The 25383-nt window shown below is 48.5% G+C and overlaps 4 protein-coding genes across 5 annotated transcripts; 2 read left to right on the plus strand and 2 right to left on the minus strand.

Annotated features, from left to right (window-relative positions):
- Positions 1–234: 234 nt before the first annotated feature.
- Positions 235–1429, minus strand: LOC120458612 (KRR1 small subunit processome component homolog). Its single transcript, XM_039646323.2, has one exon. It carries the CDS (start codon positions 1338–1340, stop codon positions 306–308), a length of 1035 nt encoding a protein of 344 aa, XP_039502257.1. The 5' UTR covers positions 1341–1429; the 3' UTR covers positions 235–305.
- Positions 1430–2078: 649 nt separating this feature from the next.
- Positions 2079–8734, plus strand: LOC120458598 (serine/threonine-protein phosphatase 1 regulatory subunit 10). 2 transcript variants are annotated; one of them, XM_039646304.1, is made up of 6 exons: positions 2079–2158; positions 2957–3197; positions 3271–3368; positions 3438–3712; positions 3866–5197; positions 6728–8734. In XM_039646304.1, the coding sequence occupies exons 2-6, from the start codon at positions 3195–3197 to the stop codon at positions 8425–8427; spliced, it is 3408 nt and encodes a 1135-aa protein (XP_039502238.1). In that variant the 5' UTR covers positions 2079–2158; positions 2957–3194; the 3' UTR covers positions 8428–8734. The 2 variants fall into 2 exon arrangements, with proteins under 2 accessions (XP_039502238.1, XP_039502246.1); XM_039646312.2 differs by lacking the exon at positions 2079–2158 and adding an exon at positions 2651–2890.
- Positions 8735–9024: 290 nt separating this feature from the next.
- LOC120458135 (peptidyl-prolyl cis-trans isomerase, rhodopsin-specific isozyme) lies at positions 9025–9980 on the plus strand. Its single transcript, XM_039645678.2, has 2 exons — positions 9025–9588; positions 9682–9980. The coding sequence occupies exons 1-2, from the start codon at positions 9082–9084 to the stop codon at positions 9883–9885; spliced, it is 711 nt and encodes a 236-aa protein (XP_039501612.1). The 5' UTR covers positions 9025–9081; the 3' UTR covers positions 9886–9980.
- LOC120458134 lies at positions 9891–16752 on the minus strand. Its single transcript, XM_039645677.1, has 15 exons — positions 16552–16752; positions 16358–16482; positions 16095–16305; positions 15909–16041; positions 15712–15848; positions 15027–15653; positions 14765–14966; positions 14327–14706; positions 13719–14275; positions 13338–13637; positions 12664–13275; positions 11553–12602; positions 10538–11496; positions 10100–10481; positions 9891–10042 (listed from the first exon to the last, which is right to left on the minus strand). Exons 1-15 carry the CDS (start codon positions 16694–16696, stop codon positions 9989–9991), a joined length of 5874 nt encoding a protein of 1957 aa, XP_039501611.1. The 5' UTR covers positions 16697–16752; the 3' UTR covers positions 9891–9988.
- Positions 16753–25383: the final 8631 nt, after the last annotated feature.

Here is a 25383-nt window from a genome sequence, read left to right on the forward strand (position 1 = left end):
AGCGGACACAGCAATAGAACCAAATTTATTTTATGCGTTTGAGTACACTTTTTCTTTCGGAGTTTAACGAATTAGAAATATCATCTTTACGCAGAATTATCAATATGATTCCCATGGATTTTATGTGATTGACCTTTTTAAAACAAAACAAGAACTAATAAGATACCGTCCCCACAAAATTTCTCATCAAAACAGATTGAAGGTTTTTCATCCCATTATTAAAACCTTTTGATATTCATTTGCACTTTGCTCAGAAAATAATTTTTATTGAATAAGCCTATGAATAATTAAAACTATGAAAACTATCAGCTGCTCTTTGCCTTCTTGTTGGCCTTGATCAGCTTGGCCTTCAGGGCCTTCACGTCCACCTTGCTGGAGGAGCCGTCCTCCTTCTTCCGACTTGAAGCAGCCGACTCCTCCGTGGGCGGGACAAAGTCCTTGTTGCGGCGTTCGTCCTGGCGCTTGGCCGCCTCCTTCTGCTTCTCGGTGCGCTCCTGGTTCCGCTTTGCTTGCTTCTGCTCCTGATTGAGGAAGTACTCGCCGCTGGCCAACTGCTTGTCCACCTTGCTCTCCGGCTGGCTGGGCGGGAATGGGGTGTACTCCTTCTTCTGCTTTTTGACCTTTGGCTGCTTGCGTTTGCTAATGTTTTTGTTTTTGAACTTGGGCAGGAACCGGGACCAGTCCTCGTTGGCCAGGCGGGGATCCTTCATCAGCTCCCGCTTGATCATCAGAGCCTTAATGTTGTATATAGGGTGCACGTTGTTCATGGTCTCCAGGACAATGTCCCGCACCTGCTGAAGGCCCTTGTAGGGACCCAGGGCAGAGACTGTGTTTCCTTGGACCAAAACATAGCAATCGGTCAGCAGTTCAATGGACTTGAGGGTGGCTCCGTTGGGTCCTATTAAGCGCTGTCGCCGCTTCACAAACTTTTCCTTCTTGTGCACTAGGTTCCCAATTTTGATGATGTCACACCCAATGTCGTCCTGCAAGACCCGCTTGGCCTGCTCGAAGGGAACACTTCTGGCCATCAGCTTGATCATATCCCTCGCCTTGATGATGATGTAGGGATCCCAGGTCTTGCGACTGGTCTTCACCACCATGCTGCCCTCCATAAGATCCAGCTCCGCCTTCAGGTGGTGCTCCGACAGGCACTGCTCTACCAGAGGCCAAACCTCCTTCAGATAGCGCTCCCGATATTTTGGAAACAGCGTGGCAAAGGAGCTCTCCTCCACCACCCCGTGCGGGTTGTCCTCCTGCTTGAATGTCGGGATTTTCATGGCCCACGCATTGTCCACCGGCTCAGTGCTGATTTTGGTCTCCTCCGCTTCACTTTCGCTCATTTTTACAGGTCTTTTAGAAGCCTAATTCCTTTGCAGGTAAAATTCTTGCACGCTTGTTTTGGCAAGGCTGCCAGATCAACGATATATGCGTGTGACCTTATCACGAAAAACTCTCTGTTAATACTTTGCTGATTAATTATTTGCATAAATATAAAATTTTATGTTGTTTATAAATGTATAAATAAATTTTATATTTATATATTTAAATACAATTATATTTGTATCGTTTGTCAGATAAATTTTTCATCAAAATTGCATTTGCAATCTAACACCAATTTCTGAGTTGGGAACATTACAATTTTACTGCATATATTATGCAGTTTTGAATTTTTGAATTAATAGAAAGAAATAAAATAATATACATTTTAAGAAATAAAATAATATACATTTTAAGAAATAAAATAATATACATTTTATTTCTTGATAGTAGATACTAATTTGTATAGTTTACTTATTTACTTATTCCATCACACATATGCATAAGAATGATTAAAGTGAATCCAAATCGTAATTTAATAAATTTTGTATTAAAGCATTCGCTCTTATGCACAGTAAATTAATTTTGAAATTGTAGAGGAAGAACCCAAATTGTTTTATATTTAAAGTAGTTTTATTTAAATAATAATTGTTAAGAGTAGTTTTCAAATAGTGGTATTAATTATAATACTAGATCCCGGCTACGCCATGCGGTATTTTCTAAGCCAAATAATTTTTTCCAAGCTAGTAAAGGTCACACGATTTTGTAAACCTAAGCAAAGCGCACGCAGGAGTTTTCGGAGAGAAAGAAAAATCGTCGCAAATAAAATATTTAACAAATTGTAAGGCCGATAAACCATTGTACATATAATATATATTTTCTGGTAGGCTTATTACCTATTTGCTCGACCAAAGTGTGCGGACCTAACCGCATGTCCAATTTTGGGGCGTGGACGTGAACGAAAGCCAGTAAATTAGAATTAAACAAAGAAACAAAGAAAATGAAAGAAAAATCAATATAAAGTGGCCGATATTGTTGTAGTTGCTAGAAAAAAGGCACTTTTCTAGCATTTCCCTTGGCTGCGGATGTAATTACGCCTTTGTGAAAAATTGTGAAAATCAAAATGGCGTCATTTTTGTGTGCGTGGCAAGGCGCTGCCAACCTGCTTGAAAAGAAAAACTGAGTAACTTTCACTTTTGTTTGATCCTAAAGTCAAACTTAGGTTGTAACCATAACGAGGCAGAGAGACATTTGTGCTACAAACGTTCAGTCAATCGCATGTTTTCATATTAATACGCTGTAGAAATATTTTGTTTTCGGTTTTGAGAGAGTGGACAGTCCTCAGGGCTGCACTGGCTTATCGATTACCGATAGCCGCGAGCACACGTCCGCATTTCACCAGTGCCTGAAAAAATCGCAACGCGAAAAACACGTTTTCTGCAGCTCCACAAAAATAAAAACTTCTGCAAAGGGATTATTGGCTTACTGCCAGTTGTCACAATAAAATAACAACTTTCATCATATTCCGGCGCTGCGGCTGGAAATTGTTTTATACTCGTTTTAAAAGTGAATTGTAGGGATCTAGCATAGTTTTATCCTGCAAAATATGTTTTGAGACTAGTGTTTTCTCATATTTTAGATACTATTGGAGTACTTGATAAAGCGAATTCTAATGGAATTACGTAATAATCAGTGGAAATTTAGTATCTATTAAGACACGCATACCAACAAAAGTAAGCGTCGCTGCACACACGCACGATCCAACACACGCACACGTTCGCGTATGGTCATACCTCCAAGTGTGGGAGAGAGACGGCAATAGGGAGTTCAACGTTGCCAGATCAATTCTCTTGTTTCCCCACGATAAACAAGCCAAAATGGTGAGTTATTGACAAGAATATGAAATTATTGACGTGTATTATAAGTGTCTTACTTAATATTTTTATTCAACAGCCTCGAATAGTTCCATTGCAATTGCTGAGGTGCCTGCGGGTGCTCTTGGACAACAATGGTGGCATTTTAAGTGCTGTGGAGGTTAAACGCATTTCGGGGTAAGTTTACCACTTGTCGTCAACAGCGACACCTATCGGCGTTTGCTAATAACAAGTTTTCACACACAGTTTGATGGCAAAGTATTCAAAGAAACTAGTTTCGAAATGTGTCTATGTACAAATTCTGAAATCCACAAAGACGGAACTATTGGGCGACTTTATGGCTGTGGGCGGTTGGTCGCTGGTCTACACCTGGCTGAATGATGCCATCAGGGCGATGAACTGGCCGCTGGTGCAGGAGATCCTGGAACTGCTGCTCCTTTCTCCCGTGGATGTCAATCGCCTCAAGATAAACTCTGCACCCATTCTGGTCAAGGGGCTGTGCAAGGATGGCGGCAATGAAGGTAAGTTTCGGGTTTTCTTAGATTAATTCTACTCTAGTCCTAGTCCTCAGACCTGATTAGTATTTCTAAGTCCTGTTCTGGGCTGTCTTTTTTGCATTTAATTACCTAGGGATTACTAATTGCCTTTTTCTCGACCGTTCCGACGTTTTCCAGGTGTACGCATTCTAGCCAAGCGTTTGGTAGAGCAGTGGCTGAAGATTGTGACGGAAAACACAAGCATGACGATCCAAGGTGCTGCGCCACAAATTGCAGCCACTACTGCTTCTCAGGTTCCTACATCAGTTTCTGGAGCTGGCTCCGCTCCGGTCCCGGACTCCGCCTCTTCTTCAGACAGCACGGATAGCGCCGGTGCACCTGTGACGTATACCATCACCTCGGCGGCCAACAGCAGCAATTCCAACAGCATAACCATCAAGTGGAAGCCCTTGTTGGATAACCCAGATGGCGGCGATGAAGCTGATTCCGGCACAGCACCGAAAGGCAACGAGGAGGAACACCTGGAAAAGGGCTCCGCAACCCACTCATTAGCCGACGCTAGTCTGGGGAAAAAATCCGGTTTAGATGATAGTAGTTCAGCGGCGGAGGTTAAGTCTGGGGAGGACGTGGATAATAAGAAGCATAAGAGCTCGAAGAGCGACAAAAGTAAACGGTCCGAGAAGGAGCGCGAGAAGGATAGAAAGAAGGAGAGTTCAACGAGTCATAGGTCCTCCTCATCTAGCCATAAGTCGTCCTCTTCCTCGTCGTCCTCCTCTTCGAAGAGCAGTTCTTCTAAGAGTTCCTCCTCTTCTTCCTCTTCCCATCGCAGTTCTAGCGATAAACACCGCGATAAAGACAAGCCTCGCTCTAGTTCCGGTTCCTCCAGCTCGAGCAAGGACCGGGAGCGCAGCAGCGGTTCGTCCTCTTCTTCCTCGAATAAACACAAGTCCTCAAAGTCCTCCTCATCGTCGTCGTCGTCGTCGAGCTTTGGTTCTAGTTCCTCCAAAGATCGCAAGTCGTCGTCGTCGACGTCGTCATCGTCCTCATCCTCATCCTCGAGGCAGGACAAGGACAAAGACAACAAGCTAATGCCTCCGCCAGCAGTGGCCGCAGCAAGTGCTGCAGGTTCATCGCCTACGGCTTCGGCAAAGGAGAGCGACGCACAGAAGCCAAGATCGATACCTATCATGTCCCGCAAGGCGTCCATTTCGATAGAGATTCGCCGGGACACTGAAAAGACAGGCACCGTAAAGACGTACCAGTCCAAATTCAGATCACATGGCCTGACGGAAGAGGCGCCGCCTCCCCCATCACGCAAGGGTCTAAAGAAGCCCACATCGTCGGCGGTTGCCGCTTCCCCTGCCCTAATGACGGTACCGCCTTCACTGAAACGTCCATCGCCGCCGCCCCGGGATGCGGCCAGCGACAAGAAGGCCAAGATCGACATCAACAACGTCGCGGGACATGTGGAGAGGCCCGGAGCCGCCAAGCTGATAGCGCCCAAAAAGAGTAAGCAACTGATGCTGGAATCCATACTAATGCTCTTCTCTATTTTATTCCACAGCCCAGCAGCTTTGGTGGCTTTTGCTTTTGTTTTCGATCGGATTCGAAAGTCGAACTCCGCCGTATTATTTGTTGATCTCTATTCCCTTCTCAAGGTGTTTAATTTTGCTTGGGGCGGGTCTTAAATTAATATAAATAGTGCAGAAGTGGTGGGGCCTTTTAGTGTGGGTACTTTGCATTACTACTATACATTATCAATTGTTTGCCATGCGAGTGGCGGTGTTATCCCCGGATCGAGTTTGAACTGCAAGCTGCCGGAGTGTGAGTCTAAGTCCTTAACCCCGGATGACGGCGGATGAAGTTGAATCCCGAAATCTGGGCACTGCGCATGCGCTGAGACCGAATGAAAACGAAATCTAAGGCACAGACGATGTCGCCGTCGTCGTCGCCGCTTGATGTTAAGTATCCAAATCTGAAATCTTGAACGTATTTAGCTTAGCTTAGCTATAAGGTATGTAGATTCACTTGGCGAGCAGCCCAAAAACTTAAAAACTTACGAATAAAAATACGGTTTCCTCTAGAAAAATACGATTTTTCTATTGAATAAAAAAATGCATTGAGCGCAAAAGAAACTAAAACGAACATATTGACTTGAGCTGGCGGTTCTAGAAGTTTGGTAGGTGGATCGATCGATCACCACCGTGGGCATGAGTCCCAGCTGCTTCGCTTTGGCCTCGATTTTGCTGTCGTGCGTCACCGAGGGTCGCCATACATGTTTGCCTCGCCAGACCAGGGAACCCCAGTTCACCCACATCCTCTTGGTAGTGCGTCATCAGTGGATGCGTCACGTTGGCAGCAAGCTGCTCGGTGCGCGTAATCTGATCGCAGTTGGGTTCCTTGGATAGATTAGTGTTTAATACCAAATTACCCTTATCACTGTGCTGACGGGCGTCTCACATAAATATTTATTCTCACAAATGTAATTGATTATAAAATATTCAGCTTCAAAGATTAACTAACGAAGTCTTATCGACAGATACTGCTTTATTATGTGGCAATTAGTCCTAACAATGCACTTAATGGGTGTACTTTTTATGTTTTAAACGTAACGAGAATGTTTATAACTCTTAATTATGATGCTTAGCAGTACAGTACACTCAAATAAAATACATGACAAACTGGTCTAAAAGTTACATTTTGCCAATCTTGAATGATTAAGGTTTGAACCTAATAATGTCGCCATAAAATTATAGCACTGGGAAAAATTTATGAATTGTTTAGTAGTAGTCTCAACTACTTTTTGATTTTAGGTTCGGTTAGATATACGGTGCTTATTACTTAAACTATCAAAAATGCCATTGTGTGTTTGAACAAAGTCCAGAATTTGTTGTTGTTTATAATTTGTTTACTTCTACCAATTTCCAGCAAAAGCAAAATCCACCAAAGCCAATGGGCCCCTTAAAGAAGACCATTAAACCAATTTGTTAACCAAACCAATTACTAGAACAATTACTTACATTCCCTCATTTTTTTCAGTTCAAACCCTGGTGGAGACCAATCTGTTCTCGGATGCCCTGGCCGCCTCCATCGAACCCAAGAAGGTGGTGAAGCGCAAGCGAACGTCCGCCACATCGCCCACGGACAAGGATGCGCCACTGGCGCCGCTCAAGTTCTACCAGGATACGCTGGACGAGTCGAAGAGCGAGGAGAAGTCGGACGACAGCAGCAAGGAGAACGATGATGCTCGCTCCGCGTCACCCGGCAAGGACACAGATGCCGATGACGACGACATTCCCTTGAAGCGGGTCAAGGAGGACATCGAGCAGAAGGTGCAAAAGGAGAAGGCTGCGGCAGGAGGAGAAGGAGGCGAAGCGGGTAACACCTCTGACAACGCCGAAGATCTTCCCGAGGAGCCCAAGAAACCGGGACCGGGCTGTGGACCCAATGGACCACCGGGAGTGCTCATGCTGCACCGCCGCAAGGGCCCGAAAAAGAAGCTAACCTGGCAGCCAGAGGAAAAGCTCACCCAGATCCGGTACTTCGAGGTCGATCGATCGGAGCGCGTGAACGTTATGAAGCAGACCTTCCTGGAAATGAAGAACATGGAGCGCTTCAGCGAGCGGGACGCGCTGACCATTGCGCGACGTGGCTTCGACGACACCATGGAGCCGCAAATGGAGTGGCGCCCGCTTATCGAAGTCGACAATGTGCCCGACCACCCGAACGGAAACCTCTCCAAGCAGCGCCAGGTGCAGATGGACAGGGAGGCCACCACGCTCAGAGCCCTGTACTTCTCGCCGGACATGATTCCCGACAGTGCAGCGGAGGCGGAACTGGAGCCGCACTTCGCTCACGACATTCCCGTCATACCCATGGATGACCTCACGGGCAATCCGGATGCTGTCAACGACTACAGTACCTTGGCGTGGCCGGAGCCCAAGGGATACGCGCCTAGCTCGGGAGTCGGCGCGAATAACAGCGGATCGGACATGGGCTTCAATGACAACATGATGGCCGGACTGGGGCCTGGACCGAACTTGATGCAGAATCCATTCGATCCATTCATGGGACGCATGCCAGCTCCCACGGGAATGCCACCTGGACCGAACATGATGCCCAATCAAGTGCCCAATGGACCGCCGCAAATCTGGCAGAATCAAATGGGTCCGGGCGGAGTTCCACCCGGTGTGCCGCCCATGATGAACGGACCCGGTGGCCCTGGCATGGATATGGGCAACATGAACAACATGAACCAGATGCCACCGCAGAATTTCATGGGCAACCAGTTTGGAAGTCCAGTGCCGCCATTTGGAGGCGGCCCACCACCCGGATTCAATCAGTACCCGCCCATGATGATGAATGGTCCGGGGCCAGGACCGGTGATGGGACCCAATGGTCCGGTGATGGGACCCAACGGTCCCATGATGAACGGGCCGCCCAACGGACCCATGATGAACGGACCACCCAATGGAATGGGACCGGGTCTAATGATGGGCGGGCCCAGGAACAACAACAACAACAGGAACAAGAACAACGGCGGCGGCAACTGGCGCAGCGGTGGGAACAACTTCCAGGACAACTCCGGCGGCAACTGGCGCTCAGCAGGATCTGGCTCCAACCGAGGAGGTGGAGGAGGAGGCGGTGGCAACACCGGCGTCTGCAAGCAGTTTATGCGAGGACACTGCAACATGGGCAAGAACTGCAAGTACGTGCATCCGCAGAAGAAGCGCTTGTAGGACTTACCCGAATCTTCTGCGGAAGATTCAGCTGTGTAGATCTCAGACGCGCCACGGAGGCAGTGATTTCCGAAATCGAGTCCCCACATGAAGACTGTATCCAGGTTAGCCGCCGCTAGTTAATCTAAGTGTATATATGTATTCGGTATATTTTTGTGTAGACGAAGTCTATCCCTAAGTTTTTTAGACTAGGATATGGGTTTAATCCCCTGCCCCGCTTAACTTTATTTTTAAACAGATTACCATAAAGTTAAATATTTATAAGTTTATAACTACGCAATTAAATACCAAGTCATATGATGCAGAACCAATTGAGTTGATTTTTAGCAAAGGAAAACTATGGAATCGAATTTAATACACCCCTCTTTTTACAAAACAATACTTTTGACTTTCATTAAGTATGTTCATCAGGTTTGGTTTAGTTGATCCAAACATTACGATTGCTTTCCAATGTTTGCTGCCGGGTGGTGAAATCGATTTGTGAACAGGGGGTATGCCATCATCATGCGGTGCTTGCACTTAACCTGGAACTTTTGTGGCTTCCATATCCAGGCCCGCGACCCAGAATTCGCTGTTTTCACTTTCCGTGGTTTCCACAGTCCAGTCATCGTTTCAGTTGGGTGTATTTCATCAGCGCGTTAGCACCGCAAAATCATGAAGTTCCTCAATCGGATAATCCTGTGCAGCGCCTTCCTGGCCGTGGCCAGTGGCTTGAGCTTCACGGTGACGTCGCGGATCTACATGGACGTGAAGCACAATAAGAAGCCGGTGGGCAGAATCACGTTCGGACTCTTTGGCAAGCTGGCTCCCAAAACGGTGGCCAACTTCCGGCACATTTGCCTGCGCGGCATCAATGGCACCAGCTACGTGGGCTCGCGATTCCATCGCGTGGTGGACCGCTTCCTCGTCCAAGGCGGCGACATCCTGAATGGCGATGGCACTGGCTCCATCAGCATCTACGGCGACTACTTCCCGGACGAGGACAAGGCCCTGGCGGTGGAGCACAATAGACCCGGCTACTTGGGCATGGCCAACCGCGGTCCGGACACCAATGGCTGCCAGTTTTACGTGACCACCGTGGGCGCCAAGTGGCTGGACGGGAAGCACACCGTTTTCGGCAAGGTGCTGGAGGGAATGGACACCATCTATGCTATCGAGGATGTGAGTATGCTGACCATTATTACACTTAAAAAATCGGCTACAAAGTCGTGGCTGAAACCCAAGAAACTCTTTGTGACCGATTTTCCGTTCCAGGTGAAAACCGACACGGATGACTTCCCAGTGGAACCGGTGGTGATCTCCAACTGCGGCGAGATACCCACGGAGCAGTTCGAGTTCTACCCGGACGACTTCAACATCCTCGGATGGATCAAGGCGGCTGGTCTGCCGGTGACCAGCTCCTTCTGCGTCCTGCTCATCTTCCACTACTTTTTCCGCCAGCTCAACATGTACTGCTGAGGGACTTTAGAGTATAAGCTTTATTACTGCACATAAGACTAAGTGGCCCCCATCCACTCCAAATGAAACCCACAATAAATGCATACAAAATTTAAGGATTTCCCTAGGACACGAGCACGGCTTTCAAGAGGATGGGCAGAGTCGGTCCCATGTGCAACTGTGGGATAGGTGTCAGCACCTGAGTATTGGATCAGCTTATACCAAAGTAACTCACATCGATGAAGATGTAGTCCTCCACGTGCTGGTCCTTCTTGTAGAAGCGCGACTCCGGCTTGAAGAGCCCAACGATGGTCACGTCCACTCCGGAGTAGTTGGACAGGCAGCCCGAGAAGATCTTGGCCAGCGTGAAGTGGTGCTTGTGGTCCGGATACACAGAGCGGTTCAGGCTGTTGTAGTATTCCTCCATGAGGCGACGGTCCCTAGGCGCCAGATCCCGCTGGTGCTGGACCATTTTGTCCAGGTCAAAGGAGTGGGCGTGCTTCACCTTGGGGTCCTGCTCCGCGTCCATCAGCCGCTCCATCATGTTCCTGTACTTGTCCTTGAAGTACTCGAGTGCCGTGCACTTCTCCGCCCAGAAGGAGAACTTCTTGTCGGAGCTTAGGGATGTTATTACTTGAATCACCAGATATTAAAAATATGGTATATATATTACTGCTTGGGATCCGTGACATTGAAGTCCACGTATAAGCCTGGAATCCGGACGGCCGTGCGTGCTGCTGCAATGAGTTTCCCGGGCCCGAAGAAGTGCAGCTTGAGCTCGAAGCGCCGCACGGTGTTCCTGGCCAGGGAACCCAGGTCCAGGACGTAACCGTGCTGCTCGCAGGGAATGGGTTGGACGGTGAAGTGCTTCACCATCGCCGCCTGTTTGAGTCCTGGGGAGGTGTGCATCTTGTGGTAGGAGCGGTAGACCTGCTGATGCAGCTCATACAACTCCTGATTCGAGCGGAGGCGCTTGAGGTACCGCTCCGCCAGGATCAGTTGCCTCAGGACGGTGGCGTGCGGCAGCTCCTGGTTGTTGTTCACCATCACGTAGGTGTGCACCATGCGGAAGAGTTGCAAGTCGTGCTGTTCCTTCCGCTCGGAGGACATTTCAGACTCGCTGAGGGAGAGCAACGAGAAATCCTCGGAGATGGAGGGCTTCTCCTCCACTTGGCACTCCTCCTCGCCCTCCGCGCGTTTCGGTTCCTCATCCACCTCCGTGATGGAGCGGAAGATCTCGTAGTGGTAAATCTTCTGCAGCAGGCGGTACTCCTCCTCCACCTCCAGGGGATCCAAAGGAGTGGAGGGCAGTGGAGAGGCCATCTCCAGCATGGGCATCACGCCCTGCCCCCGCAGGTAAAAGTAGCTGGAGTCGCTGTTGTTGATCATCGCTCCGAAGGAGTGGTGGAAGCTCTCGCTGAAGCCCAGGATGCCCCTCACACGTATCTGATCCGCTCCCAGTGGCTCCAGCTGCACAATATCGCTGGTCACCAGCTTGCAGTAGCCGTCCACCAGACGCTTCTCCTGCGCCTGCTCCTTGCCCGGCGCCTTCACCTCGACGACGACCAACTGGAGTGGATACGTGCTGAGGTTGGTGACGCGCAGCGTGGTGTCGAAACTCTCGTACCAGGGCTATTATACAGATCATAGGATTAATCTTTTGAAATATTTATAATATTTATACCCACCTTAATTCCCATGTAGACGCTGTCCTTGTGGAACTTGATCTTCTGCGGCAGGTTGACCAGCGTCACGGTGAATCGCTGGGTGCGTCCGCCCAAAAGGACCAACTCGAAGACGGCGCGCATCTCGTGGTTGCGCCGGATGTGCGGCAGGTGGAGCTTGCACTCCATGTCCACGTCCGTGACGATGCCACGCTTCTCGTAGAAGTAGATGAAGCGACTGGAGAAGCAGTACTGCGAGGAAGCCTCCGACCACTGGTCGCTGGAGTCGATGTGCAAGCGATTGAGAATGTCCGAGATGGTTTCCCGCACCACGGTCGCCGAGCTCTGATCGCGGTCGTCCTGATCGACGGGCGGATCCTTGGTCGGGAACAGCAGTGGCTTGTGCTTCAAGTCCATGTCGTTGACGACTTCGTCGAGTAGCTCCATAATGAAATCACCCTCCTCCTCAAAGCGGCGGAACTGGCAGCGACACTCCTGGTATCTCTTGGTCATGTTTGGCTGGTCCTCGCAGCTGAAATCGTACTCCAGCATCCGCAGAATCTCGGAGAGAATTTCGCCAGCAATGCCATCCGGATCGTCCTCGTCGCCGATGTACACCTCGGTGGTCTCCAGCCGCTTCCACTTGAACTCAGCTGGCATGCAGCCTTGGTTGACCAGATTGATGACGCTGTCGTAGGCTTGGCCGCGATCGAAGAGGACGAGATCGGGTTGCAGGATCACCACATCCGGCACCATTATGGCCAGCCGGATGGGCAGAGACTTCTGTTGCTTGCCCAGCGCAAATACCGCGATCCTTCCTTCGATTTGGCGGCAATACTGGTTCTTCAGGCCACCTCTGTTGAGGATCACAAAGATCTCCTTTCGCTCCAAGCCATTCATGCCAATCTGAATCTCCTTCTCGTAGTTGTCCTCGTAGAACTCCTTTATCCTGAAGGGACCCGTCACCTGCAGCGTAACCTCGGAAAGAGGCACCGAACAGGAGTTCACCAGTGTTGGGGTTTCCACGTAGGAGCGCTCTTTCAGCGGCTCACAGCGTTTGTAGTTGAAGCTCAGCTTGGATTATTAATTATAAAGTAAATAATTTGATAATAGATTAATCTAAATAATAGCTAACCTGCTTTGGAGTCCAGTGCAGTTGGCAGTCCACGAACTCGGCGCAAGTCCTAATCCGAATGATGTGCTTGCGTTGCGGGTACTTTTGGTCGATGACCTGCAGCAGGAAGTCGCCGGTGGCGTGGCCCTCCACATAGGAGCTGGCCAGGATGTCCAGTCGCTTTTCGCAACTGGGCGACAAGTAGATGTTCTTCGGTTCCATGTCGAATCGGGATGTTAGCGCGTTGGTGGCACAACCCGACGTGACATTGGCCCCCGGTCCATGGGAATTCAGCCGGATGATGAGGACACGGTATGCGCGATGACCCTTGTTGATCACTCGCACGGGAAAGCGGTGCTGGTAGAGGCTCTCCTGGAACTGCTCCTTGGTGTCGGTGTACAGCAGTCCCGCATCGAATCCCTTGCGGATGTCGGGCTCAAAGTAGAGCGGCACTCCCTCCACCAGAAAGGTGATGGGCAGCATCATCACGTGGTCGAACTGCAGGTCGATGTACAGGATGTTCTGGTACAGATCGGGATCGGTGAACACCGACACCAGGGTGGTGTACATGCTCTGTCCCGTGGCCGCCAGCGCTCCTCCCCGCGACGTCAGGTACTGGAACTCTATATCCCTCTAGCAGTACAACAGTGTCTCTGAAAGGAAGTCGGTGGTAAAGTATATCCGAGTATCCTTACCAGCCTCATGCTGAGCTTCGTCAGCGTGGGTGTGTAGTTGTCGATGTAGAAGTGCACCACGCTCCTCTCGTAGACCTGCAGGCGCCGGTGCACATAGGTGGGCGTAATCCGAATCTCCGTGGGCAACACGTTGGCGAACAGGTGGAAGGCGTAGGGTCGGCTGGCGCCCACGATGTTCACCATGCCCGATAGCCTGGTGTTGCCCAGCGAGCGGAAGGTGACCGCGCACCTGGCAGTGACCTCCGATCCGCCGTCGATGAAGAACTTCCAAGTGCCGTCGCGGAAGGTCATGTCGTTGGGCTGTGGAAAAAAGTGTAGTTTCAGCTGATGGCATCCATATTTTCGATTCGTTTCGAGGGACCAAATAAATCCAGGACTTACAACGACATCGAAGTGCAGAAAGGCGCCTATGATGGATTTGTTGGCGAAGGTCATCTCAAAGTCGTAATCCTCGCCAGCGTAAATGGTTCGGCTTGAGAGGTCAACCATGTTGGACCACACTATGTCGGGCACCACGCAGTTGTACTCGAACCAGAGCTTCGAGCACAGGAACTCCGACTTGATCATAGTCTTCATGATGGGGTGATCTTCACTGGAGTCTACGGCAGGGTTCGCAACCACGGGACAAATCCGCACGGACAGCGATCGGTGGAAGTAGCCCACCTTGTTGGGCACCAACAGGATGGTGATGCTGCGTCCGGTGTTGGGACGCAGGTAGATGATCTCATTGTCGCAGTAAACTTCGCGTGGATCGCTGGGCACGGCGTTCCAGTCCATGAATATGTAGTTGTTGTGCTTGGTGAACACGGAGAAGTACTTGGAGTTCAACAGACCCACCAGCGCCTCCTGGATCACGCGGCGATCGGTCTCGGACTTCTCGAAGATCTTCTGCTTCTTCAGGCTGGTCAGCAGATGGGCGGCCATCTGCGGAATGGGTTCTACGTGGAAAGTAATACATATGGTACCTATAGCTTAGTTACAAGCCCTACCCATCACCTCCTCCTCAAACTCCGAGCTGTAGATGGAATCGCTCGACTTGACCGAGTTCATGGACAGCATCTCCGCCTCGGTGGTGGTGAAGCGGAAATCTCCCTGCTCCTGCGGCTGCTGGCTCTGCAGATCCTCGTGCACCTGCTGCAGATGTCGTATGGGATCCCGCACCGTGATGGGCAGCAACTCAGTGGCGCTGCGTATGTTAAGAACCAGCGGCGTTTCCTCGCCATCCTCCGTGGTCTTCACCTGGAGCGTGATGGGCACTGCCAGGGGATTCATGAGCAGCATGTACCGCTTCTGGGGCACCGCAATCGGGATGCTGCCGAACTCCACCAGTTGGGGGAAGGTGCGCAGCTGCACCGGCTGTCCAGTGCCTCTGGAGGAGATTCGTGTCATCAGGAGCTACGTTTAGCTTTCGTTACATTGGTAGTTACTTTAGCAGGATCTTGTAGTGGGCTCCATTCTGCACCTTGAAGCGCAGGGTGTTGGTGAATCTGGAGGGCAGCAGCGTGTAGTAGGACACGTTGAAGATGCCGCGTGTGCACGGGTCCAGAAAGAAGCCTTCTGCTGGCGTGATGCGTATCCCAGACACCTCGGGATCCGAGCAATCTGTGTACACCACCTTGGCGGGCACATCTGTGGAGATATGCAATTGATATGATCTATAAATGGGCAGAGGATTGGGATTGGGATTACCTTCCACATTGAGCACCTTGATCTGGGAGCAGTGCTCCTCGCCCAGGTAGATCTTCCGGAAGTCAATGATCTTCGGATGGAACTCCAGCTCAATGCCAGCGATAGATCCGGAGAGGATAACGTGATGGGATTCGATGCAGTCCTGGGCGTCGCTGAAGCAAAAAGTGACTCGCGAGCGCTGGAAGTACGGCGGCTCCACGTCGTCCGAAAATGGGTTTTCCGGATTGTAGTTCGGCCGGAAGATCAACCTAATGTCAGCGGAAAAACCGGCTCCAATCCTGGCCGGAGCATCGTAGTCAAAGTGCTTGGCCGCCTCCGCGTCGATCTGCACGTTCTGGACACTGGTGTTCTCCTCGAAGTCGAAGAGCAGCACGCTGTGCATGCTGACGGCGTCGTCGATCAGTTTGTTGGACAGCGTGTCCTCCTTATCGAGGCTGTCGCTCACCACTGGCGGCTCCGTGAAGAACTTGCCGGCGACGAAGATCTCGTGGGTGCTCTCGTTGCACACGGTCACCGTGCGCACATCCTCGCGAGAAAACTTGGTCATGGCGAAGAGCACGCTGCCGATGCTCAGGTGCACGCCCATGGACTTGGGCGTGAAGAAGAACATCACCGGCTTGGGCGGCACTGCAAAAAGGATTTATTGGGAAATAGAAAGGATATACATAAGTTATTTCATACTCACACACGCCAAACTTGATGTTGAAGAAGCCCCTGTAGACGTTCAGCTTCTTTGGCTGGATCACCAGCAGGAACCTGGCGTAGTCCTTCGGCGGCAGGATGTCCTTGTTGTTGTTGGTGATCTGCAGGCCCCGATTGGTGCTGCAACAATGGGAACATGATCTATGTGCATGATATACACGATATAAGGGCGAAACTTACTTTCTGTATCGCACGCGGACACTATCCTTGGTGGGGTTGTAGATGATCATCTCGTAGTGGGTCTTGTTGCCGGGCACGCAGCTGGGAAAGGTGATGGTGTCGCTGATCGAGGGATTCTCCAGCTTGTCCAATACTGCCGAGGAGTAGGACAATGAGATACGAATCATAGCAACCAGATTGGCTTACCAATTATGGGCACCTGGAAGATGATATTGGGGTGATAGCACTCGATGAGGATGTGGCGCCTGCGATTGATGTCGCGCTTGGAAGTGGCCCTGATCCAGATCTTCACTTCCAGGCTCTCATCGGTGTCCAGGTAGCGATGCAGGTCCAGTTCCGGTATAGAAACCGAAGTGTCTTCGGGACTGTCGGTGGTCACATTGATGAGGCGGGGGAACTGCGGACAAGTTCCATGAAAACGGGAATGTATAGGAGTGTAACTCACTCACCAGTCCGGTGTTCTTGATGTTGAGGGTCAGGCCGTAGGTGCTGTTCACCCGGAAGCACTTCTTGTGCACCATCATCCGCGGCGTGATGTGCAGCGTGTCCACCATGTTGGAGTACTCGCTGTAGTCTGCGGAAGAGGGGGAAGAGGAGTGCATTGATATACCCACTACCAATACCCTGTAATCTGTAAGCTCACATTCCCTGGCGATGCAGCATTGAAACTGGCGCTTGGATTTGCTGTAGCGAACTGGCGGCTTTGCATGGCGCTCCTTGTGCGTTTTTGCAGCGCCTTCGGCGGATCGAGCGGGCTCCACCGTGGGATTCGATTCCGAGTCAGACATTCTGGCATGTGATGTGTGCCCTAGAGCTCAAAAATAGGCATAAAATATAGTTTGGATTTTCGTTTCGACTTGATTTAAATTCAAAGGCCAGAGCTCACCACAGTTTGTCTTTTATGTTTTTCTAACAGGGTGGCAACATTTAGGCGCACAACTCACCACAGCGAAACGGTTGGCATTTGAAATTCCATTCAAGCAGTGCAGAAGTCGTTTTAATTGATTTTTTGGCGTTCTTAATTAAGTAGAAATGCGGTTGGTCGGCGCTCTCGTTGTACTCGTTTTTATTATTACATCTATATACCTCCTAATCAGTGGTCCTCTGGCCTTAGTTTGTTGGTTTGCTGGGGCTGCTGTTTTGGCAAAACAATTTCAATTTGGAAAACCCAACGCAGCATGAGCACCACAAAATGTCGAACGTGTTGCAGCCTCTTCTTTTTGCTCAACCTCAACCGCAGTTTCATCGGAAAGCCCAAGTGCACTGCGAGAAAAGAGCAGTGGAGTCGGAGTCTCGACAGCAATTGGTAAACATGAAATAGGCAAGAGATAGTTGTTTCTCGTTTCTCAAATAATTAGATTTGATTATTAAAAATATATGTGTTTAGAAAATCAGTAATATATAGTTCAATCTTCCTGATAAAGTTAATATTACTATTTTTTAGAGTGCAACACCGAGGCAATGCCAACCGCAAAAGCTGCCAATGCACAACAAAGTCCGGCTGTTTGCCTTATTTATTTGCTGGTCCGTTCGAAGGATGCCGCCGCCTGTGCCCGATTCTGCACTTGGCAAAAGGACATTTCGTCCTTTTGTGCAAAATTAATGATATGGGCGAGGAAGAAAGGCATTTGTGCGGTTGCGAGGTTGTGAGGTTGCGATGCCCTCCGCCATCCTATTGCCATTTTTATTGTCAACGGGACCCCCGAAACTTGAGATAAAAATTTGCCGGAAAGCCAAGCGACCGCAAAACCGGACAAAGAAAATTGAAAGAAGGTCCTGTGGATGTGGAATGCCAAATTTGCATGTGTGCCTGCACTGCAACCCATTCTAGCATCCTAGCATCCTAACATCCTACGATTCTACTATCCCACATCCCCATTGGCCATTGTTTGTTGGTCCAGCCCACTTGTGTTATCGCCGGCAAAGCGCTTATAAATCACGGCACTTCAGATGCCAGGACCTGCCTTTGGACGCACAGAAGTTAGCATAGAAGAGCAAACACATGACCAACGGAATGGCCGAAAATTGCAGCAGCCCTCAGTGGATTGGATTGGCAGGCAATCCGTGATCCGTGGTCCGTAGCTCATTCCCGTGACATGTTACTGTGATGGAAAACAGTTGGCAGGATTCGGTGGCAGGACATCGCTCTCATCATGGCTGAGTTGGCTCCTTTATTTAGTACAAATTGGATGCCATAATGATGACAAAGAACCAACGCCAACGCCAACGCAGCTTTAAGTGCTCCCTTACCGTGGATGGCATTTTTATGACATCCAATCCAAAGTCTGCGACTGATTGCTCCACTGCATCGCATCCCCGCTGTCCAGCAACCAAGGACCAAGCACCAAGGACCACCTCAAGGATGTGGGGCCCTGGGAAAAAAGGGGTTTTATTTGTCCGGCTTATGTGCTCCTTACGACTGTAAAGTGGCAATTCTTTAACAATTTATGTTGCCAAACCAAAGTCGAGTGTGTGCTGAAAATGGGAAATGGAGGGGTGGCTTCTCTGGCCAAGGGCTGCAACAGCTGACGCCACTCCCCCGCCGTCCTCCGCCCTTCAGCACCCCCCTCCCCCCTCTACCATGCAGGACTCTTTTTATTTTGTTGGTCCGTCGGCGGCTGTGAAATTTTCGTGAATTTATGAGCACTTGAGAGCAGGCGCCATCGCCAAAGGCAGCCCCATTCCCCCTCACCCCTCCCCGCCTTTTCTCCAGGGCGACTTTGTTGGCCTAATATAAATTTCAACTTGAACAACAACAGCTACAGTTAGAGAAATGTGCACCTGTTTCTGGACTCATTCCACCAAGTTTTATAAAGATTTCCATACAACTTAGGGGCATAGTTCAACAAGCAAGTATATGCATACCTATTAAGACGAATCTTAGATGTTGGAAATGTTTTTTACTGTGTATAGTGGATGGGAGGCCATGGAGCTGGGGGCCTGGGCAACATTTTAATGCGCCACGCGGTATTTTTTGGGTTTTTTCTCGCCCCATTCCTAAGTGGCAGCAAACGGGGCAATAAAATGGTCGCCGAATGTTATGAAAGGATTGCGGCAAGTGCGAATGCTCGTAAATCGTAGGCCAGTAGCCCTTATAAAAATTAGTTTACGTGGCACATAATTTTGCATTAATTCCGCCTTGAAATGGCACTCAGCCGGCGGCGGAGGAGGAGGAGGAGGAGGAGGAGGAGGATGTGGATGTGACCAGAGCATCGAGGATGGCTTGCCAAAAGGAGCACTTTGCCACATTTTAAAGTGTCTGTCACATAAAGTGCTCACTGGGGGCCACAGTGCCGAGCGAGAAAACAAAATGCAACAAAATATTTTGTTATGCTGCACACAGAAAAAACAACACGGGTTCGGGGTTGGCAAACAAAAACAGAAAGAGAAACAAGAGCAAAAACAAATGCTTATGGAATGATAAGTTGCAGCTGGATGGGAACGTGAAGTCAAGTGAAATGCAGCAGCAGCAGCAGCAGCAGCAGCAAGGACCTCCTCGGCAAAGGACCTGCCATCGACGATGTGTTGCGGAAATATTTTGTGTGAAATTATTGCGGCCAGAGCGGAGACAAGACGGCTGCAGCGGACGGAGCAGGATACTCGCCGTCAAGGATGCTCTAAACTAGATAAATTTAAAGGGAATGAAAAGTTTGCATATTTTGTGCTCTTTTTATGCTGCATATATGCCACTAAACTATTAAAAACTAGTTTGGTTATTTGTGTAAGAAGGACTTGAGAATCGATGGGCGTGCCACAGCTCATTTACACTCCCATTTGCAACGCATATCCGCTGCAAGGGAGCGGTGGCGTATGCGTAATATTTGTGACATGGCCCGACGCCACCTAGCGGCCAGCCGCAGCAACAGCTAATTAGTGTGACAAATTGCTTAGTCGCAGGCAGAGGCCGAAACCACATCCCTGGTGTCCAGTGGCCAGTGGCCAATGGCTGGTGGCTAGTGGTTGGTGGCCACATCCTGCTCCGCCAGTCACTCTGCCAGTCAGCCAGTCAGTCAGAATGAAAACTCATTAAAAATTTACAACTGATTGACTCGCAGAATGCCCAAATAATGGGCGGCTATTGCTATGCCAGAAATTTCCACTGTTCTTGTTCATTTTGGGTTGCAGTGGCCAGGACTAAATGATGCAGGCAAACGCATCGCATGGCATATGCGCCCTTCAACTAGAGCAATTTATGCTAATGCTCGTTAGTGAAATCAAACAGCAACACAGCAACACAGCAACATAGCAACAATTGTGTAAACAACAGGGCCGTAAAGCAAACTACGTACTACGTAGTAGAACTACGTGCGATGCAACTGCAACTGCAACTGCATCTGTCGGTTGCACGAAATATTGACGCTTATATTGGCAGTGACAATTAATCTGCTAATTGCCAATTTAAGCACGTAAACCAAACACAGGCGGTGGCATCGACATGACCAGGGCGTGGCTACCGCATGCCCGGTGACAGATAGAGTCGGCACACTCCGAGCAAATGGGTGTTAGTTGTGAGCTTGAAAACCATTGGAATACAAAGAGAATGCGATAAGCTTCAGATAATAGAAAGTAGAAATAAAGAAGCTATGTGAAGGCATTCAAGTGATTGTAGTTCGACTGCTGTTTAAGCTTATTGTGAATACAATAATAATAATCACATGTTTTTCTCGCAGTGCACGGATCGGTTATAGGAACGGCCAATGGTCCGTATCGGGGTCGCCGTTTACGGGCTGCCTGCAGGATGAAAGTGGAGGCTGTGGACTGCATCTGCAAGTGAATTTGATTTGCAGGCTGATTTATGCGTGCGACGCTCGAGTACTTTTGCGTAATTTGAGCTAATGAAAGTCAACAGTGGCGCAGCATGAAGCAGCAGTATCAAGGACCAAGGACGAAGGGCGAAGGACGAAAGAGGTGGGCAGCCCAAGAGGGGCCACAAGTGCGTATGAATAATCAGGCTTTAAAGCGAGCTCGTAAATAAATTAGTTTTGCTGTTGACACGACAAATTGACGTGGGCGGAGCAGGGAAGCGATGCCGGAAGCCAGAAGCCGGAAACCCCATTACTCCGTTCCGGATGCAGCACAATGGTGATCTAATGAGCACGCACTGCCTCCTGCCTGCTGCCTTTGAGTCCTGAGTCCTGAGTCCTGTGACAGGGAGTTTATTTCCTTTTTTTCGCGCGTACTTTCTTGCAAAACTTTCGCCTAGTTTGTCGGCCTGGCAATGCGAATGGGCGTGGCTTCTTTGGGGGGCGTGTCCCTTTCGACCCTGTCAACTAAATGCGTTCCATTGTTGAATGAGTTAGTCCTTCTTCATGCGCCATGACGATTGTGTCGCAGCTCATTAAATCCAAGGCAAGACAGCAAAAGGCAGCCACAAAAATGCTTTGCACTCGCACAAAGAGCTCCATTGTGTGGAGTCCGTCCAGTCGGCAGCCACATTCAAAATGCCATTAAAAGCATACTAAAATTAATTTGTAGCAATTAGTTGCAAATTGCCAGAAAGCAAGGCGGCAGCCAACAGCAAAAGCAAAAGCAAAAGGCGCTTCTGTCCAGAGAAATGGCTCAACATTTTTATGTGTTTTTGCTCATTTAGAGAGCTGTCTATGGCCAAGCCGAGCAAAATCATAAAAACCCACTGCCAATTGCCCGGGCTCCTCCTCTATCTTTCCTTTCTGGCAGCGAAGTAGTGGAGCATAAATAAATTCTCTGTTATTTTGGCAATTATTTTCACATTCGACTACATTCCTGCCCCCTCCTAGAAGTGGGTATGTGTATCTCTTGTGTCGAACTCATTTGTAATTTGCAGCTAGTTGGACCGAGAAATGCCCTTTGCTCCTTTGGGAGCCTGGGGATATCAGGCAGCTCAAGTCTGGATGGTGGAAAGAATTTGAGAAACTCTCTTTTAAATTAAGAAATTACACACTTTTCTAGAGTTTTCCCGATTGCTCATTGAGTTCCCTAAAAGACCCCATAAAATATATATTTAAATTCAAGTACAACTACTTGAGATATTTATATTCTATTTTTTCTGGGTACTCCTCATTCGAATTATGGCCCGGAAAATACTTCCCATTTGTTGCTGTTGCTTTGACTGCGACGCCATTAATTAGCCCCCACCTCCAGGATTTTCCCCCGAATTTCCCCGCCCTCTTTCCCCAAGGCCCGCCTCCTTTTCACCAAATCCAACTGCGATTCCCAGCAGCGATAGACATCTCGGTGCCGCATTCGTCTTGAGAATGGAAGGGGACTTTGCATGACACATGTTGTCAGCGGGCTCATCACTCATGCTACACAGCAAAATAATTCCAAATAAACTATAATTAACTTTATGATTATTCAGATCAGTCAGTTTTTTAATTAAAACAAGAGAGAACGCAAACAGCAGTGATTTTTCATATGTATATTTTAAAATATTGAAAAGCAATAGCTGGCTGCTTTTTATGTGTGTACCGATGGGTGAGACAACTATTCGCTTCGCTAATTGGAAAATGTCACAATTTATTTTATTTTTATGTTTAATTGGATTCCGCTGAACGGAAAGTTTACTTGCGAGGAATGGGATCCGTCGCCTAGGTACGATGCATGATAATTTTCTTAATTTGCGCGCCTTGATGAGCAGCAAAAGTGGGAAAAGCGGGAAAATCGAGAGGAGTGGGAAGTTGCTTGTGCTAGTGAGAAAAGGAAACTTTTTCCATTTTGCTGATGGCATGTGTACGTGTAAAAGTTTTGCCCACATCTAAAGGGGAGGGGCATTGAGGGGCGAGAGGGAGGGATGCTGCTGCCACAAGGACGACTCTTCAAAGGTGCAAATAAAGTAAATTATTAGATTCTTCTTCTGCAGCTTGTGGATTTCCGCTTCAATTACGGCCGCTGCTCTCGCATAAATTTCACTTGACAAACTTGCTCGTGATAGTTGGCCACCCCAACCACACACACACACTCGTACACACACACTCTCACACACACATTGACAAATTAAGGACTTCCGCAGGGGGCGACATGTAATTGCTATTAGTTATACCCCAGCCAAGTTTAATGAGAGTGGGGCGAACGTGTAATCGCAGCAGGAGCAGCTTCTCAACTAGCCATTTGTCCTTTTTAGATACATTTGGATTCATCCTAAGCTTAAAGTGAAGTAACTGAATGCATTTCAGGATTTCGGGGCCACTAATCTCAATATCAACATGAATTTTCCTGGCCCTCAAGTTCCATAAGCCCCACCAAATGTGGCAACACATCCGCTGCGCCTCTAATGAGCGCTTGAAGTTGTGTGGTTTCGGTTTCTCGACACCGCTGCTCTTCCGCTTCAACAGGCAGCTTCGTATGGATTTGGAATCAAAGGCGGCGGCTTTGGGTATAATTTCCCAGGCACATAAATAAATCACGTTGTCTGCCAGATAAAAAGCTTTATTGGCTTCATTATGGCAACGGCATTCTGCTTGGGCTTAATGAGAAATATATGCTGCACGGCGTTGCGTATACGCCGTGTAGACGACGCGTGTCCTTCGCCTTAATTTTTTTTTCCTTCGAGGGGTGCGCATAATAAATTTTCATTTTAATGACTTAACGCATAAAAACAAAAGCAAAACCAAAAACAACAAGAGCGCTGAGCAGATGATGAAGAATGCAGGGTGTTACAGGTGTTGTTGTGCGTCCTTGTTGCTGGTTGTTGGTTGCTGTTTTTACAACCATTTCTTGAGCTCTCGTGCTCTGCGCTTCATTTGTTACGCATTTTCCCAGCTCTGCCCCATTTCCCCATCGAGTTTTCCATCGCCTGGCCCCCGAGAGGCGTCGCATAAATGTGTTGGCAAAACATTTTTATGATGACGTGCTAAAGGGAACACTGGGATCTGTACTCCTGGATCTGGGATGCGAGTTGTGCCCACGCGTCGCCTGCGAGCTGAAAGTTAATTAGAAATTATGCTCGAGCTGCGCAGCTCGAAGCAAAAGTATACGAGTATACGAGTGTGCTGAAGTGTAGGTGTAATGGCGAACACACAACACCTTTGGGCTTTCGCAATGAGGCTTAAAAATCATACAAACATATAACCAGAGCCATAAACCTCGACGGCCTGGGCATAAAGCTAATGAATGCCACTCCTGATGTGTGTGCGTAGCAGAAGCGTGACAAGGCCTAAAAGAACACTCACTCAGTTAATGCAGTACCTGCCAAAGAATGCTCTAAGTACATAAATATGGTAACTATTAGTAAGAAAATCGATTTGGCTCAATTGAAACCAGCTAGATTTCATACCCACAAGCATTAGAAATAAATAACATTCTTCAGACACTCGGAAGAGAAAAGTAAATTGAGAAAAGAGCATTTTCGTTGTGCGAGGACATTCGATGCCAGGCGAATGTTGTATCAAATGAAGAGTTTCGCATTTCACATTTCACATTTCGCAGTCAATTGTCTTTTATGTGCTTTCGCCGCACTCATTTCACTTCCGCCCGGAATATGTGTACACTCTGCTGTTTTTATAGGGCCAAAACATATTTTTCGTTTTTGGCTTTGCATACTTTCTGAGTGTTATTCGCACGCCAGGGTTGTCGAGTGCTTTTACATTTTCCATATAGTTTTTCTTTTGAATCGTTTCAAGCAATGAGATTTAAAAAGTTGCTAAGCGCTTTTTATGTCTAATTTATTTTCGAAAAGGCGTTGACCCTGCAAGTGATTTAATCGTGAAGCGTAAGCGAACCTGGCAACCCTAGCTGAGGTGAGGGTGTGCTTTTAATACATTTTCGCTTCAACATTTCCACAATAACAGGGCGGAGCGGAGTCGGGAAATTACCATGCCGCTTATCAACACACTCACATCGGCATGAGCATCGTTTTGCTCGATGGCACTTTGGGGAGCAACTATGCAGCGCGTTCGCTGTGACAGTGACTAATAAAAGTACACACACACACACACACACCCATACACACACACCAACACAGCATATCCTGGCATTGCCACAAAAGCAATATAATAGTCAAGCTGCCTCGCCGCTCCCCCCTGGTGGTAATATACAATATTTTCCGCTTTCTTTTTGCACCGTTTTCATTTGTTACTAAAATCATAAACAAATGTTGGTGCAGAGTTGCGCGCTATCTCGCATATGGAATAAAAATGGAACACACACAAACACGGCCAGCAAATAAACTGCTCGTAAAGCAAAAAAAAAAATGTAAAAAAATCAAAAGTAGGGGGAGATAGACAAAAACCAAATGTTGCGAAAAACAAGTAGAACTTTGTGCTTGCGTCTCCCGACTAATGACATACCTAGTACTCACACATATGGCTCTTTACAATCCGGCTCGAAGGACCATATAAAGCAATTCTCTTTGAATGGATAGTTTCGTGGCATATTTAGTTAATTTCTATGATTTCGTAGTAGAGCATAGCCCTGCGTCCAGGAAATACCCATTGTCAAAAGGCATGAGTCGCTGAATCTGTGGGTTTGGAGAGGTTTTCAGGCTGAAGAGTCGACTGGC

Source organism: Drosophila santomea, chromosome 2L (genome assembly GCF_016746245.2).
Source record: "Drosophila santomea strain STO CAGO 1482 chromosome 2L, Prin_Dsan_1.1, whole genome shotgun sequence".
Lineage (NCBI taxonomy): Eukaryota > Metazoa > Arthropoda > Insecta > Diptera > Drosophilidae > Drosophila > Drosophila santomea.

Coding starts and splice junctions, on each gene's coding strand:
- LOC120458612 (XM_039646323.2), bottom strand. CDS start 1,340: ATGAGCGAAAGTGAAGCGGAGGAGACCAAAATCAGCACTGAGCCGGTG.
- LOC120458598 (XM_039646304.1), top strand. Junction 3,369..3,437: donor GAGGTTAAACGCATTTCGGG/GTAAGTTTACCA, acceptor TTTCACACACAG/TTTGATGGCAAAGTATTCAA. Junction 5,198..6,727: donor GCTGATAGCGCCCAAAAAGA/GTAAGCAACTGA, acceptor CATTTTTTTCAG/TTCAAACCCTGGTGGAGACC.
- LOC120458135 (XM_039645678.2), top strand. CDS start 9,082: ATGAAGTTCCTCAATCGGATAATCCTGTGCAGCGCCTTCCTGGCCGTG. Junction 9,589..9,681: donor CCATCTATGCTATCGAGGAT/GTGAGTATGCTG, acceptor TTTCCGTTCCAG/GTGAAAACCGACACGGATGA.
- LOC120458134 (XM_039645677.1), bottom strand. CDS start 16,696: ATGTCTGACTCGGAATCGAATCCCACGGTGGAGCCCGCTCGATCCGCC. Junction 16,483..16,551: donor ATGCTGCATCGCCAGGGAAT/GTGAGCTTACAG, acceptor CCTCTTCCGCAG/ACTACAGCGAGTACTCCAAC. Junction 16,306..16,357: donor ACATCAAGAACACCGGACTG/GTGAGTGAGTTA, acceptor ACTTGTCCGCAG/TTCCCCCGCCTCATCAATGT.